This window comes from Dysidea avara, chromosome 10 (assembly GCF_963678975.1).
Source record: "Dysidea avara chromosome 10, odDysAvar1.4, whole genome shotgun sequence".
Taxonomy (NCBI): domain Eukaryota; kingdom Metazoa; phylum Porifera; class Demospongiae; order Dictyoceratida; family Dysideidae; genus Dysidea; species Dysidea avara.
In genome coordinates this window covers 66,025-80,343 of record NC_089281.1, presented here as the reverse complement: position 1 = coordinate 80,343, position 14,319 = coordinate 66,025, and the positions used below count along the sequence as shown (strand labels likewise).

Below are 14,319 nucleotides of genomic sequence, written 5' to 3'. Positions count from 1 at the left end.
GCCAAATGAAAGTTACGTACGTGTCTCTGTATCTTGTTCAAATGTCATATCAGAATAATTGCTACAGGACACCCTAACAATACAATGAAATTAATAACTAGATGTGGATAAAAACGGCTCGCATTTCACTTCGTTTTGATTTTGAGCGCGTCTAGATATAAATAAACGAGCAATTTGTGATGCGTCAATAAGAATGGAAGGAAAGGGCGAGATAAGTAGCGATTCCAGTGCAGTAATGTTGGAACTGCTTCACATGGAGATGGTGTCGCTCTTCAGTAGCCTGGATCACAAAGAATGCCAGGTTAGTATACTGTAGTTTATACGTGAGAACTGAAATATGGACAGGTTTTATGCAGAGCAAGCTAGAGCAGTTGGGGCGTCGTGTAGGTGCTACCATGGCGGAACAAATGACGAGGGATATTCCACGCTTTAAGAATGAATTAGATGTACTAGTATTTGTATGCAAACAATTCTGGCAACAGGCATGGCACAAACCTGTGGATAATTTGAAAACGAATCACCAGGTGAGTTTTCACGTGATGTTTGAATGACAGGTAGTTACCATGGTTGCACAGGACGTGTATGTTTTGCTTGACAACAGCTTCAAATTGTTGTCAAAAATGTCAACAAGTGAGCAGTACAAATCACAGGCAGCTTTAGTGAGTGTGTTGAGTCAGAGAAGGTTGGTCATTAGTCATTAAACTATCTTGTAATCTCAAAGAAAATCAATAAAAAGTATTGTAATATGATAAATAACAATTCCTTTTAGCCACCCAATGTTCTGTTTGGATTTCCTAGCTAAGCAAACTTTACGTTATGCATATTTCTTGTAAATGTGACCATAGATATATACCTTACCCTATCTGTGACGTACGTGACGAAGACTTTAAACAAGGATGCTAATTTTAAGTGTGAAGTTTATGTGATTACACATAGATTATGACAGGTGACCAATCTCTCAATCTGTTATTGATTGAGTGTAATGTACCCTCCATTTCTAGTATCTGTCATTTCCTTGTGGTCTGATCAAAGGAGCTCTAACTACACTTGGTATAACTTGTCATGTGACTGCTGATGTCACTGAAATGCCATCATGTGAGCTAATGATGTGATATTACACAATTATATTGTCATTTTAGGTACATTTCAAGTGAAGGTTACTACTCAGTGATACACATGTAAAACTTCATTATACAGATGAATTAAATGATCACATTACGTATATTTTTAGTCATTAGATAAATTGTCAGAACCGTCTAGTTTCCTTTTGCTAATCTCCATGGAAACCACTGGCTGTTCAGTATCCCGTGGTAGGGGATGCACCTCACACACCCTAGAGCTAACCTTACCCTCATTATTACCTAATTCAAACATGTCCTTATTAGGAGGTACAACAACCTGTGACTTTACTACACTATCAGTGGTCTCCATGGAGACATTGTCTTCTAATATTTCCTTCTCTCTGGCCTGTATCTTCTCTGTAATACATACAAGATGTAACACGTTGCTATGAGGCATGATCTCACCTTCTAATACTTGTTTGCTGTCTTGCAGACATTTTATCGTGTGGACATTATGGTGGGCGGGCATGTAATAGATAGCAGGAGTGGCATTGGTGCGGATGAAGTTTGATAATAACTTGTCATGTTCTTCCCATTCAGTAACCTGTAATTAACATATGTCACAAACTGGTACATAACAACCTCCAATTCAAAAGGGATATAAGGGATTGCTGAAAAAAGCTATAAAACAAGAAGGGATTGCTACATGCTCCATCATTTTGAGATTAGTCAAAACAAGGATTTGTGTTATTATCCCAGCAATCCTTTCTTGCTTCATAGCTTTTTTCAGATCCCTATTCCCCTTTGGAATTTCCATTTAAAAAATTCACCTACAGGGGGGTTCCATGGAACCCCCCCCCCCCCCTTTGGAGGAGCCCTAATATTACTTGATGAGCTGCTGCCAAGTTTCTCTCTAATTCAGTACACTAAACCAGTTTATCAGTCAAATTAAGTATTGAGTGCAAGTGACAAAAACACTCATTTTACTTCACTATAAAATCAGTTGAACTGGTACCCCAGCATCTTCATATGAAAGACCCATTGGTTTTAGCAATTAGTCTCTTCACCACCTGCCCACGCACTTGATCATGCGAAGGTCATCTGGTGACATTAGTCCCAAGTAGGGCATGAACGAATGCTAAACTTTAACATTCTTTAATTTTTCTTAATGAATGTTCGAATGTTGTTACACCCACTCAATTAGTACAACAATAATAATATTGCATTATGAACTTGTACCAAAGATAGGTTTGTGTACATTTCTAGAACCTTTTACCTCAAATTAATGTTAAAAACAATCATAAAAGTAAAACCTACTCTTACAATGATAATAATTGGGCGTGGGTGAGATAACGAATGTTCGAATGTTGAAATTTACATTCGAATGTTAAGCTAATCAAACATTCTAACGAATTTGGACTAAGGCATGAACAAATGTCAAACATTCTAACAAATGTCAAACAGAATGTCAAACAGAATGTCAAACATTCTAACAAATACTAGCTTAGTAGTTGTCTAAAGGTCTTCATAGCTGTTGATTATTGTTCTAGTCACTCCAGCAATTTTTATAAAGTAATACTCCTTCAAGTGGATGAAAAGTTTATTCATTTGAATGTAAGCACGAATAGGGGAATTTGCAATTTGCACATAACTCGGTAATTTTTAATTGTGATACTATCTGCCATTTTGGACGTATTGGATGAGTTGTGGTCTTGTAGCGTGCAGTTGTTCTTGTAGTGTCGTGTAGTGCCAGTAGCTATATAGCAGTAGTTTTGTTTCAACAATGCCTATAAATTGTGTAGTACTTAGTTGTGACAACATGCAAGGCGAATGTCAGTACAGATTCCATCGCTTCCCGGCTGGAAATGATGAGAGATCGAGGGAGAGACACAAGCGATGGGAAGCAGCTATTCGGCAAGAATGGTCTGCAACAGAGTTCAGCAGAATTGCGGTTCCCACTTCATCAGAGGTAAGTTACTGTGTTATCATCCTATTCAATTTTATACATATCCTGCAGTGCTAATTATTGTGGTAAAACATAATTGTAATTAAACATGTGATTAACAGTGACAAATATGTAATTGTAATGTGTGTAGCCCCTGACAACATTTACCATTTAGATTTTGTGCCATCACTGTTACCAAGAGTTAATAATAATAGTTAATCCTCTCTTATTATTAACTCTTGCTGTTACCTTATACACCGGCAGATCAGATAGCTAAGCAGTATGAGAAGGTAGAAATCTATGAGCAGCGAATGGTTCAGCAGAGAAAAAGAATGCAAGTTGCGGCTGCTACTAACCAATCCACTGCTGAGGATTGTAAAATCAAGGATGCAGTTAACAATAGTATGAGATTTTTATTGAATGTTGTTGAAAAACAGGAAGAAGAGGACTCTTTCAAGTTTTTCGCTAGAAATACAAATGACTTACGAATGGAATTAACAGAATTGAGAAAAAAGCTGAAACAAGCTGAGAAAGAGGTAGAGGAAGCCAAAAGTGAAGCAGAAAAAGCCAGAAAAGGAGAGCAAGCAAGTAAAGAAGCAGAAAAGGAGATGAAAGTTAAAGCCTTGCTCCTAGGATTCACTATGCTTGTGCAACAATATTATGAATACAAAGTAAAACAGTTTTGTCACAAATACACATACCGTATAATGGGAAGTGCTAAATTCTTAAAAAAGAGTGCTTGATTATAAGTTCAAAATCCTCTTTACCGCACTGCGTCACAGCTAGAAGGGTTTGTGAACTAGTTAATTAGAGGAAGCTAACAATGGTTGCATTGATCATGTACATTAGAATACATTACAGTTAAGCTTAAACATTGATAAATCATAGATTAACAACTATCTGGTTTTGGTAGAATGGCATTCAGTGAATTTCATTTACCCCTTCCTCTAGGCACTGAACCATGCAAATGCCTGCAGATTGAGTCATGGCTAGTTGGTTTTCTTAGCCCTTCCAGCTAATTTCACTCAGGCTAGGATAACTAGACTTCAAGACTCGTAGTGTCACTCACGATCAGGCTTACAGTCCGGTGAAGTTGCATCATGTTTGCCCAGACTCCTGTGGCCACAGTGGCTAGCTACAGTATAGCTCTGAAGCTATAGCTTCAGTATTGGGCAGCTACTTTTAAAAAGTAATATATTAATTAATACTCGTTACTGCCACTGTGATGAAATGCATTACAGTTATATATTACTTCAGTTTAAAAGTTTAAAAGTAACTAGTAATATGTTATACTAGCATTGGTACCTGCCCTACGTGCAGGATCATTTCTATAGTAACTACAATTCACAGATGAAAGGGAATCAAGCATTACCATTCAATACATGTGAGCTTTATGCTCTAATTGAATACACAGGGACAAAGACACAGAAAAACATGGCTATAGGGGAATGTATACTTCAGGCATAAAGAAACAATAGGTGGATTAATGCTAACTAAGCTATGAAGTATTAATACCAGTACTACAATGCTATCAAGTATTAACACCAGCAGTATAATGCTACACCAGCACAATGCCATTAAGAATGCCATCAAGTATTAACACCAGCACTGCAATGTTAAGTATTATACTATATCAATGCTGACTAAGCTATTACTGAAGCACTAACAGATGGTGTGCTGTGGTAGATGGTTTGTGTTGTTGGCATGAAAGAACTTTAAATTGTGAGGTTAAAGCAATAAGTAATATCAAGAGTTCATAATACCTAAATATATATATATATTATGAACTCTTGGTAATATGCAGTGTACAATTGGAAAGTGGATTTGAATTCCTGAAGTCATTTGCATTAGAACTTTTATAGCTAGTATGTACAACTTATCATATAGCATTATACAGAACTTCTGATCTTTGGCATTGCTTAGTAGGCATTAGTGTCAACAAACTGGCAAATGAATAGTGTTACTTAAAGACTTTGTAATTATGTGATAGTTATGATCATACCATTACCATAGGCAAAGGAGTTTGAAAACATAGGCTAGAGTATGAATGCAACCCTTTATAGTATGTATGCAGTTGGAGATGTTACATTTACTATCATACAGTACAATTTGTAACATTGGAAGTCGGAGCAATACCTTACAGTCCGTTCACATTGGCACGATAGCACGGTTCAGTTCGACTCGGTTCGGTATGGCCCATTATTGCCTCTGTTCACACTACGCAGTCTCGCTCGCTAAGTCATCCGGTTTTCCATAAGCACATAGATAATTAAATATTTATTAATTTTTGCTTACTAAAATTGGATGCAGCTCTTGCCCTTCAAGTTTCTTGTGCTGGAATTCTTTCATTTCAACAAGACAGCAATAGATAGGCGGCTGTGTAGAGCTGCAGAAATTGCGTCGCGAATCGAAGTGAGTGAAACAGTAACTGGCACCACGCTGGACAAGTAGTTCATAACTGTCACTAGACTTTCTTTCGTGCTAAACCTCGCATCGAACAGTGTTTCTGAGCCCTTCTTCATTGGATGATTTTATTATTTAGTATGCCTGGTGACGTAATTATTGTACCGTACCGTGCTGGCCTGGTTCAATCGGGTGGGCTGGCTCGGTTCAGTTGGGCCCGGTACAGACGGTGTTCACATTGCACTTTTTATCGAGCCGTACCGTTCCGAATCATGCTACGGGCTAGTGTGAACGGGGTGTTAGTACTCTACATGGATGATAGGCTTTACTTTCTGACACTTCTGGCCACTGGTCATGGGTTGTTTACACACACACACTTTAACAATAGGATGTTCCAGTTATCCCTATGGGTGGTACTTTCTCATGTAGTACACTTGTCAACAACAATAGGATATTGTAGAAATTCCACCAGTTCTCCAGCATAGCTAGTTTTGCACTATAAAAGGCAGCGTAGCTGTTGTAGTGTGCATTTTTATTGGTAAAGACACAGAGATGGCATCGAAAGAAATTGATGTGAGCAGTATTGTGAATGAATCATTAGATGCTCAAATAACTGGAGTTTTGGGAGATATCTCTCCTATGAAAAAGGGAAGGGGGGCATCACATTTTCACGGAGAGATACTGGATGACAATCGAAGAGTGCAGCTTTATGGTTTTGATGGAGCCATTAGAAAGAGACTTAGTGAAGAGATGGGGAATGCAGTTGTGCTGACTAACTGCCAAGTAAAGAAGGCACGCTACAGCAATGATTATGAGGTAAACATGTAGAGTTAGTATGTATTACAGATAAGACTCCTTGTTCTGTGATAGGTGTTAGTTGGCAAAGGAACAACTGTTGAGAAAACTGATAAAACTTATAATGTTGGCCTGGAGAAAGATGTTACAATAACGCCACTAAGTGAGCTGAACGATGTACCAGAGTACAATAAAATTAACTGTGAAGTCAAAGTCCTGCAAGTGGATGAGCCTGTATGTACATCCAGTGGTAAAATGCTACAGAATGTCATTGTGGCTGACCAAAGTGGTGTTGTCAAAATGAACTTTTGGGAAGATGACATTAAAAAAAGTTGCTGCTATCAAGTCCTATCGATTTGAAAAGGTGTCTGTCAAAGAATATCGTGGACAAAAGTATTTTGTCAGTCCAGGGCAATACTGTTATCACTGAAATTGAGGATGTAGATGTTGACTCGGATGTTGGTGAAGAAGCTCAAGATCTTTTCCCATGTATCATTGAGAATGCTAAAGTAATTGGAGTGGTGTCACTTGAAGCTTATTTGAAATGCATCAAGTGCAATGCGAAAATTGACAGCAGCGATGATTATGATACTTGTAGGAAATGTAGCACAGCACAATGCATGGAGGAATGCGAGTCTGAAGTGGTTGCTCAGCTGATGGTGAAAAGTGGTGACAAAAGAGTTACACTGAAAGCGTTCACTACTGTTTTGGAAGAAATAGCAGAAACTGCTGTAAACAGGCCCTTTGTACTTCTTACTGCAAGGCCTTTTCCTGCCACTTACTACAGCAGTGATGAAATCATCCAGAGCATTAGCAGACCATAAACTTCACCATAAACAAAACAATCACATACTTTGTTGTAATTTAATTTGCAAATACTGATAGTGCATAATTGTCAATGATATACTTAATTTAATAAAAAAATAGACATGTAAATAAGAATGAATCTTTAGTGACACCTAAGGTTATACTACTACTTGCCTTATGGCTGCCAGCTTAGCATGGGGCTTCCCTGATCCACGGTTTGAATACTGCATTTAGACATTCGCGTGCTTCTGGTTTTTTGTTGAAGCTCCGTGAAGATATACGTACTGACAATCGGGGTTATACATGTGTTCGAATGTGGAAGCTTACTGCTTCCAATGTATTCGAATGATGATGTCAGGTGAATAGCATTGTGCAAATTATATTTAAGAATTACGTAATAAACTTCAATGGCCAATAGTTCAAAAGGTACCCAGAGTGATTAAAAGGTGCACTGAAAAGGTACCTGAAGGAAAAAAAAAGTGTACTGAAAAAGTTCCCAAATCGAAAAAAAAAAATGCATCACGAACTGGAATTGAACCCACAACTTCTACACGTACGGTGGCTGTCTAACCCATTCACCTACCAGTCCTACACCCAAGACTACATATTTATTTTTGTGTTATAAAGACCTGTACAAATGGACTGAGATAGGTGTCTACTTGCGGTTTATAGAAAGAATTTAAGCCATTTTTCTTCTACACCTTCGCGTTTAAAGAGCGGTAACGGACAAACGATAGCTTGCACGAACTTTTCGTCATTGTAGAGCTGGATAATGAGCGATTATTTAGACACAAAGACACTTCGAAACGTGCAGTGGTTCAAGAGTACATGCCTGACATCAAATGGAATGCAGACAGACGGACGGACGGCTTTTCAGTCTTATAATAGATTACATATTACACAATGTATAAAGATACTTTGTTAGCTAATAATATTACAATAACGCGCTAGTTAAGTAACGCGTTAGTACTTTACAAGGAGTAGCCACTACTAATAGCCCTGTAGAAACATCTGTGACCGGGATCAAAACCAAATCAAGCGGTTAAGAGGTAATTAGCACTGAATCAAGCGATCAAGATGTCCTAGAAAGTGATAATTAAGCTAGCTCACAACCAAAACGAGAATTTACAAAAATATGTGGTAATTTATCAAGAAATCGAGGCTGTTTTGAAGGCAAAATCAAGCGATCAAGGTATATTTTCATCGATCAAAAACCTTGATCCTGGTTGCAGATGGTTCTACAGGATTATTGGTAGTGACCACCCCTTGCTTCGTTAGGTAATATTAGTACTTTGTTAAGTAATAATATTACAGTAACATGCTGATTAAGTAGCTCGTTAGTACTTCATTAGGTAATAATATTACAGTAACGAGTAGTAATGCGCTACTTCAGTAATGCATTACTCATGTAAAGTAACTGCTTTGGAAATGTAGCGCGTTATATTACTTTGTTACTGCATTAAGTAATAATATTACATAACGCGTTACAAACGTAGCACGTTATGCCCAACACTGTATAGCTAAGATGTAATATTGGTCATTGTAGCTAGCTAGCTATTTCTGAAAAAACAAAAAAAATAACAAAACACATTATTTCAAATTTAACCATTCAAAAATTTCCTGATACACGGTACTAATATATTTTTGCTTGATACCTACTAGTGGACTTATACTCATTGCAAAGAACCACCAGAGGGTATGTTTTGAGTTGGAGGACACTTTCCAAGGTGGTTTTTAGGTATGTATTTTTTGCAAAAACATGGGCGATCCCTATTGTGAACCCACTATTGTGGTTAATGATAACTTCATCTCTGAATACTCAAGTGGTGGTACAGTCTTGTGCTGTTCAATGAGCATATGAACCAACTGGCTCGCCCACATTTGCTAGGGATTGTATTTGCAAAGTGAAACCTAATCTAACACTTTGTCTTTGTTACAACAATATCTGGCATAGTTTCAAGCTCAGATAGCAATAGTCAGGATGTAGGATAGCAATGTCTGCATCTATTTCCGTAATTAAAAAAAGGGCTATCTGTGTGGGCCACTGAATATATTTTTTTCTGAGCTGCCATAATAGCTCTACAGGCCTAATATCATTATTCAGAGAGAACTTTGAATGGCAAGTGTTTCACAGAGTCTCAGTACTACTCGGCTGGCATTGAATCCCATATTGAGTGTCAAGCAGAATGCACCCTAGAAGAAATCCTGTGTGCCTTCTGGCAGCATGTGTCAACAAGTTACATCCATTTTCAAAATGTGTGCCTGGGTATACGATAGAGACAGTTTTCAGCTTAGAAAGTTGTAACTACCAGAAGGCCCACCCAGGCACACAGCATAAACAAAAAGTTGGAATTTCTAAACATAAACTTTTTGGAGCCAATGATGAATATACCATCCCATAATTATTCTCAACACACCATTTCAGCTATCATCAATTTCTTTTGGAGCTTTGTCACTTCATCCTGTTGGCTACGTCTCTGTTGGAAAAGGCTTTTACGTGCCCGAGCTGCTTCATCCTTTTCTTGTTGAGCTTCCCTATCAAGTTTTTGCTCTATCTCAACACGACGTCTGTCCTGTATATAGCCAATGAAATTGGAGACCAACACAAGATGATGTAATACCCTTCCAGTTTGCTGAATGGCATCCTGTTCTTTCTTAAATTGGTGAAGAGTACCCATTAGTACCCCCAACATGCGTCGGTTCCTAGTGACATCACCAAACATGGACAGTATCACATAATGACACCATGAAACAATAACAACACCATCTATAATAACGAAATGACTTTACCTGTCCTTCCCTTTCTTCTTAGTGTCCTCAGGGATGATGTCACCATGGGGACGAGGTGGAACCTCTGTGACTTGCACCGATGAAGACAACTGTGTTGTTGTCATAGTAAAATCACTTGTATAATCAAGTATATCCTAACCTTTCTTTTACCACTGTCATCATTTTCTTCATCGCTAAGGTGGTCCTGTCTCCTATTACATGTCATAGTCACATGCATGTGTACTTGTGCCTTAATATGACACACCTCCCAGAAGAACTGATTGATTCTCTTCTTCTCTTGCTGGGGAGATCGTTCTGCTCCTCCCTACAATTGAACACAATCATGTGATGTTGTGAAATGCACTATCATTGCTACAGGTCAGACGGAGTTTACTCCTCACAGGATAGGCCATTCAACTTGATTTCCTGTCCACCACCCACATGGTAATTTAATCAAGCCAGAAAATTCCATTATTCCATAAACTGACTGATGTATTTTAAGTATCATGTGATTGTTCTAGCAGGTTAATCTAACTGCAATTTTATCCATGCTTACATGAATTGCCCACCTTGTAGCTATCATTAAGTACGATAGTACTTAATAAGTAAGGATTGGTAAGAAATCACATGGCTTTGTAATTATTTGCACTTAAAAAGCCAAGGTAGTGACGGCGGATTCATGAATCGGTTGTTCCTATTACGTTCTGTCCACTGCACTATGCTGTTTGCTTTCACATTCATTCGCTTCTTTGTTCTTCTCGAAGGGTAGTTAATAGTTGCAGCACGTGCCACAACCTAAGCATGTGATTTTAACAAAGTGTGACTATGTGTGCATAAGACGAGGGTGAACGGGTGTAGTATCCAAGTTGTCTCTAGCATTTAACAACGCTGGATAGCCGTTTTATAGTCTTACCAGTCTAGCTTTTTTCGGCGAGGTAGCTAGCTAGCTTTGAGGGGCGGATCCACTTAGGGATCCAGACTTTTAAAAGTGAGGGTTCCACCCTTAATGGTAGACTCTCCAGCGATGTTTTACTGTTAAATCATCAACATTTAGAAATGCAGCTGAAGCCTTTTACAGTTGTTGTAAAACAAGATTAGATGACTACTTGCTAAAATGAGACACACTTTAATCCTTACTTTGGCTAATGTGATGGTATCATTTCAAGATGCTACCTAAAAGTAGGCATTAAAGTGCGTCTCATTAGCAAGTAGTCATCTAATCTTGTTCCTGTACTTTTTATTGCTGGATCGTTTCTCATTTCAGCTGTAACATTTTTGAGCTGGTTTCTTCACGTTTTGTAGCGTGTGTATATTATACCAATCCCTACTTCCTTTAAAAAATTTTAATAGCTAGTGTAATAGACATGTACAAAACATTGGGTAGCAGTTTAGACAATCGAATTTTTTGCCTGCCACATGGCAAACCTTGTGAGCAGCATGTAAGGGATGTTGAAATGGGCTCTTTTATCCCTTTGGTATTCTCTACTTTTGGGGGAATGGGAGGTGCGGCCACTACTGTTTACAAGAGGTTGGCATCTCTGCTTGCTGCTAAGAGAGACCACAGTTACAGTAGTGTAGTGTCCTGGATTAGATGCTCCACCAGTTTTTCTTTACTGTAACCTGCTTGCGTGGAGCCAGGTCTCATTGTGACTATCAGAGCACTTGACCTTGCAATATCTGAGGGTCAGGTGCTTCCATCACATGTACTTTAAATTTTTGGTTCTTGTTACTTGTGAAAAAAACAAACTTGTTTGGCCGGGACGGGAAACATGAAATCAAGTTGGAGTGGCCATAGGGGTAATTGCAATATGATAGCATTTACTGAGGTTTATTAAACTTGTTTCAAAGGGTGAGAAATTGGAAATCCCTCTGTCCAGCACTAGGGTAGGTGTGACATTCATAGGTGCATTACACATACGATGATCGTAGCCTAGAGTCACGTGGTCTTCCTCCAACGCTGCTTGCTGCAATCTTGCTCGGTCTATTTCATTATGCGCATGTCACGGTTAAAGCTGCTTGGTACTCACCGTGACTCATTAGGATCCCTACCGGTTACCTTCCGTATCGTATCATCTGTCACGTTGAGGTTCTTCTGCGCTTCTTCCAGCGACTTTTGAAGAACCCGTAACGCAGCCATTTTATTTTCTCACGTGAGATCCGCACATATGATGCACTAATGTCTAGGGCCTACTAATGTCACTGCGACCCGCAATTAGAGCGACGAAGCAAAGCTTTTATTCTTGGATTAACTTCGTGTTTAATAGGTGAATTATGAGTATAACGCGAGGTATAACTTGTAAAGTCACGTGATGTAGGGTAGATTACAACCGTGTGAAGGAGGTAGGAGCGGACAGAGCTGCTGCAGAATGGGCACTGCGCATGGGGGGAGCTGTGAAGTTTATTGGTCAGCAGGATTGGACACGTGACTACAATAAGATTCCAATTAGACCAAGACGTGATTTACTACTAGAAGCTATAGACATGAGTAGGACCAGTATAATTGATATTGGATTAGAACATTTGAGTGGGTGGGTAATATAGAGGATTAACTGTTCTATTATTTGCACCTCAGATGGGTTAGAACATGTCTGGCTGGTGAACCTGTCCAAGTGCAACTATTTGCTGGATGGCAGCCTAACGCATTTGATGTGTATAAGTGATACATTATGCCACCTGGACATCAGCTATTGTCAGAGTATTACTAGTGATGGAATACCTGCTTTATATGAGTTGAAGTGAGCTACTAGTAAATGTATACTGTTGGGCTATGGACGATATCTGCAATGATGTTTTCTGACGTCACAAAACAAAATGGCCGTGCTAGTGTGGGGACTTTGTACAGGGAGGTATTGGGCGAGGTAGTGTTTCCCTATGATAGCGTTTATAAATTCGAAAAAGGGTGAAGGTGAGGGATATAGTATATAATGCAATACAGATAAGCCTAGTTGTGTCCGAATTTAAAATTTTTAGTCTGCTTTCCTTGTTGGAACGTGTTTTGCATTGTCACAGTACGTGTAGTACTTCTTACCTTTATTATCTCATGACTTCAAGTGTAGAAAACTACAGACAACATTCATTTCGAATACTGCGTGCTAAAATCTCTGAAGCACCCACACTAGCACGGCCATTTTGCTAATTATGACATCAAATTTTGTCATTGCGGATATCGTCCATTGTAGTAGGATATGCCCGGAGGGGGAAAAAGAATTTACAGATATTAGGTAGTTAGGTTACATATCAAAACTCATGTCAAATTAACCCATACTCCGTAAAATATTATTGTGCGTATAATCAATGTACAGCAGCCTATGGAGGTAAGTTAGTTTTAAGTTACATCATAACTCTGGTTCTGAAGGCGGTATCAAAATTGTTTGGCCGCCATTACAGACACATAACACTCCTCTATCCGATGGTAATAAAATTTATTTGAAGCTAAGGTGTTTACAGGTTGCAAATTTACAACAAACGATGGTAAGTAGCAACTTATGCAATGCAGAATCCATTGGAGAGCAAATCATGAATTTTGCATTCTAATTAAATAGCAGCATCACGCCGTTACCATGGTGATTTGGCCGGAATCAGATAGACCAATTCATAAGGAGTTGAATGATATCAAGTTTTATGGTATTTGATTGTGTCTAGTGCTTGCAATTATTGAATATATAAAATGATATAAAATGTATGGAGTTTGTATTGGAGAAATTGAAAAAGTGATCCATCCATCCTGAGACCTTTGAAGAAATCAGTCCATTTCATGATCTAAGGGCAGAAAACAAACCAAGGACACTTGGTAATGTACAATATTGCTGATAAAATGATTACTGGCTGTAAATTAGATTTTGCGATTTTTGCCAGTTTGATGTTACAAATCCCAATAGCATGTTTTGATATGAAAGGGGTGGATCTAGTCTTGCCCCCAGACCACAAGGGTCTGGTGACACGCAATACAAATTTGTGGCTGCTATGTGGAGCCTTACAACATTTATATGACATCACACATTGTGTAAACTACGCATGCTAATTCAATCTTCACTGACAGTGCAGCCATACATACTGAGTCAGATACTAAACTGGTTCTTCCTTTCCTTGTACAAAAGCTGTACTTGTGTCCTTCTGTTCTAATTTCAATTTCTTGTATAAGCCAAGTTTACGCACTACTTTGTCCACAACCATGGTCACAGCGCGTGAAGCCTAAGAAACAACTGACATCAGAGGCGTTCTTGAATCTGATTGGTGACTGATGAATTCCTCAGTCGTATACGTCACTGCCACGAGTTTGTATTGCATGTCACCAGACCCTTGTGGTCTGGGGATGAGACTAGGGTGGATCTAGGATTTCGGGGGGTGGGTGGGTGCTAAGCTTGGGCATCTATAGTAGGGGATAGAAAATGTGGAAACTGGTTGATACAACTAGTAGTGCAGTGAGAAACACTCCAGCATGAGGGACATGCCCTTACAGCAAAAATTTTGCCTGATGAGATCGAATTTGGTAATAATATTTAATGAATAGGCATTGTGAGCCTAAGTGAAACATTATTT

At 38.7% G+C, this 14,319-nt stretch overlaps 4 protein-coding genes across 6 annotated transcripts in view; 3 read left to right on the top strand and 1 right to left on the bottom strand.

The window, feature by feature from the left end:
• The first annotated feature begins 2 nt into the window (after window positions 1-2).
• Window positions 3-1,252, top strand: LOC136236572 (trafficking protein particle complex subunit 6b-like). Of its 3 annotated transcripts, XR_010692180.1 has the most exons (6): window positions 3-301; window positions 357-524; window positions 576-682; window positions 846-946; window positions 1,002-1,095; window positions 1,140-1,252. XR_010692180.1 is itself a non-coding variant. In XM_066026785.1 (5 exons), exons 1-5 carry the CDS (start codon window positions 194-196, stop codon window positions 1,169-1,171), a joined length of 486 nt encoding a protein of 161 aa, XP_065882857.1. In that variant the 5' UTR covers window positions 12-193; the 3' UTR covers window positions 1,172-1,252. The 3 variants fall into 3 exon arrangements, 1 of the variants encoding a protein (XP_065882857.1); XR_010692181.1 differs by lacking the exon at window positions 846-946 and having other exon boundaries at window positions 7-301; XM_066026785.1 differs by lacking the exon at window positions 846-946 and having other exon boundaries at window positions 12-301; window positions 576-659.
• Window positions 1,145-11,967, bottom strand: LOC136236567 (pinin-like). The gene is made up of 9 exons (XM_066026781.1): window positions 11,808-11,967; window positions 11,699-11,761; window positions 10,046-10,105; window positions 9,941-9,992; window positions 9,802-9,890; window positions 9,633-9,714; window positions 9,429-9,584; window positions 1,527-1,665; window positions 1,145-1,478 (listed from the first exon to the last, which is right to left on the bottom strand). The coding sequence occupies exons 1-9, from the start codon at window positions 11,915-11,917 to the stop codon at window positions 1,228-1,230; spliced, it is 1,002 nt and encodes a 333-aa protein (XP_065882853.1). The 5' UTR covers window positions 11,918-11,967; the 3' UTR covers window positions 1,145-1,227.
• Window positions 5,715-7,126, top strand: LOC136236570 (uncharacterized). The gene is made up of 2 exons (XM_066026783.1): window positions 5,715-6,225; window positions 6,280-7,126. The coding sequence occupies exons 1-2, from the start codon at window positions 5,962-5,964 to the stop codon at window positions 6,562-6,564; spliced, it is 549 nt and encodes a 182-aa protein (XP_065882855.1). The 5' UTR covers window positions 5,715-5,961; the 3' UTR covers window positions 6,565-7,126.
• The window catches only part of LOC136236571 (ATP synthase subunit s, mitochondrial-like), a 22,548-nt gene continuing 20,116 nt past the window's right edge, over window positions 11,888-14,319 (top strand). Inside the window, exons 1-3 of the mRNA XM_066026784.1 lie at window positions 11,888-12,044; window positions 12,096-12,304; window positions 12,353-12,515. Of these exons, the coding sequence (XP_065882856.1) occupies window positions 11,974-12,044; window positions 12,096-12,304; window positions 12,353-12,515 (443 nt within the window). The 5' untranslated portion in view covers window positions 11,888-11,973. The remainder of the gene's footprint in view (window positions 12,045-12,095; window positions 12,305-12,352; window positions 12,516-14,319) is intronic.

What these genes read in the sequence shown, in the direction of transcription:
- LOC136236572 (XM_066026785.1), top strand. Translation starts at nt 194, where the DNA reads ATGGAAGGAAAGGGCGAGATAAGTAGCGATTCCAGTGCAGTAATGTTG. An exon ending in ATTTGAAAACGAATCACCAG is followed by an intron (nt 525 to 575) that starts GTGAGTTTTCAC and finishes ATGGTTGCACAG; the next exon opens with GACGTGTATGTTTTGCTTGA. An exon ending in ACAAATCACAGGCAGCTTTA is followed by an intron (nt 660 to 1,001) that starts GTGAGTGTGTTG and finishes CTCCATTTCTAG; the next exon opens with TATCTGTCATTTCCTTGTGG.
- LOC136236570 (XM_066026783.1), top strand. Translation starts at nt 5,962, where the DNA reads ATGGCATCGAAAGAAATTGATGTGAGCAGTATTGTGAATGAATCATTA. An exon ending in GCTACAGCAATGATTATGAG is followed by an intron (nt 6,226 to 6,279) that starts GTAAACATGTAG and finishes GTTCTGTGATAG; the next exon opens with GTGTTAGTTGGCAAAGGAAC.
- LOC136236567 (XM_066026781.1), bottom strand. Translation starts at nt 11,917, where the DNA reads ATGGCTGCGTTACGGGTTCTTCAAAAGTCGCTGGAAGAAGCGCAGAAG. An exon ending in AAGAAGAAAGGGAAGGACAG is followed by an intron (nt 9,715 to 9,801) that starts GTAAAGTCATTT and finishes TGATGTCACTAG; the next exon opens with GAACCGACGCATGTTGGGGG. An exon ending in CAGCAAACAAGTATTAGAAG is followed by an intron (nt 1,479 to 1,526) that starts GTGAGATCATGC and finishes TATGTATTACAG; the next exon opens with AGAAGATACAGGCCAGAGAG.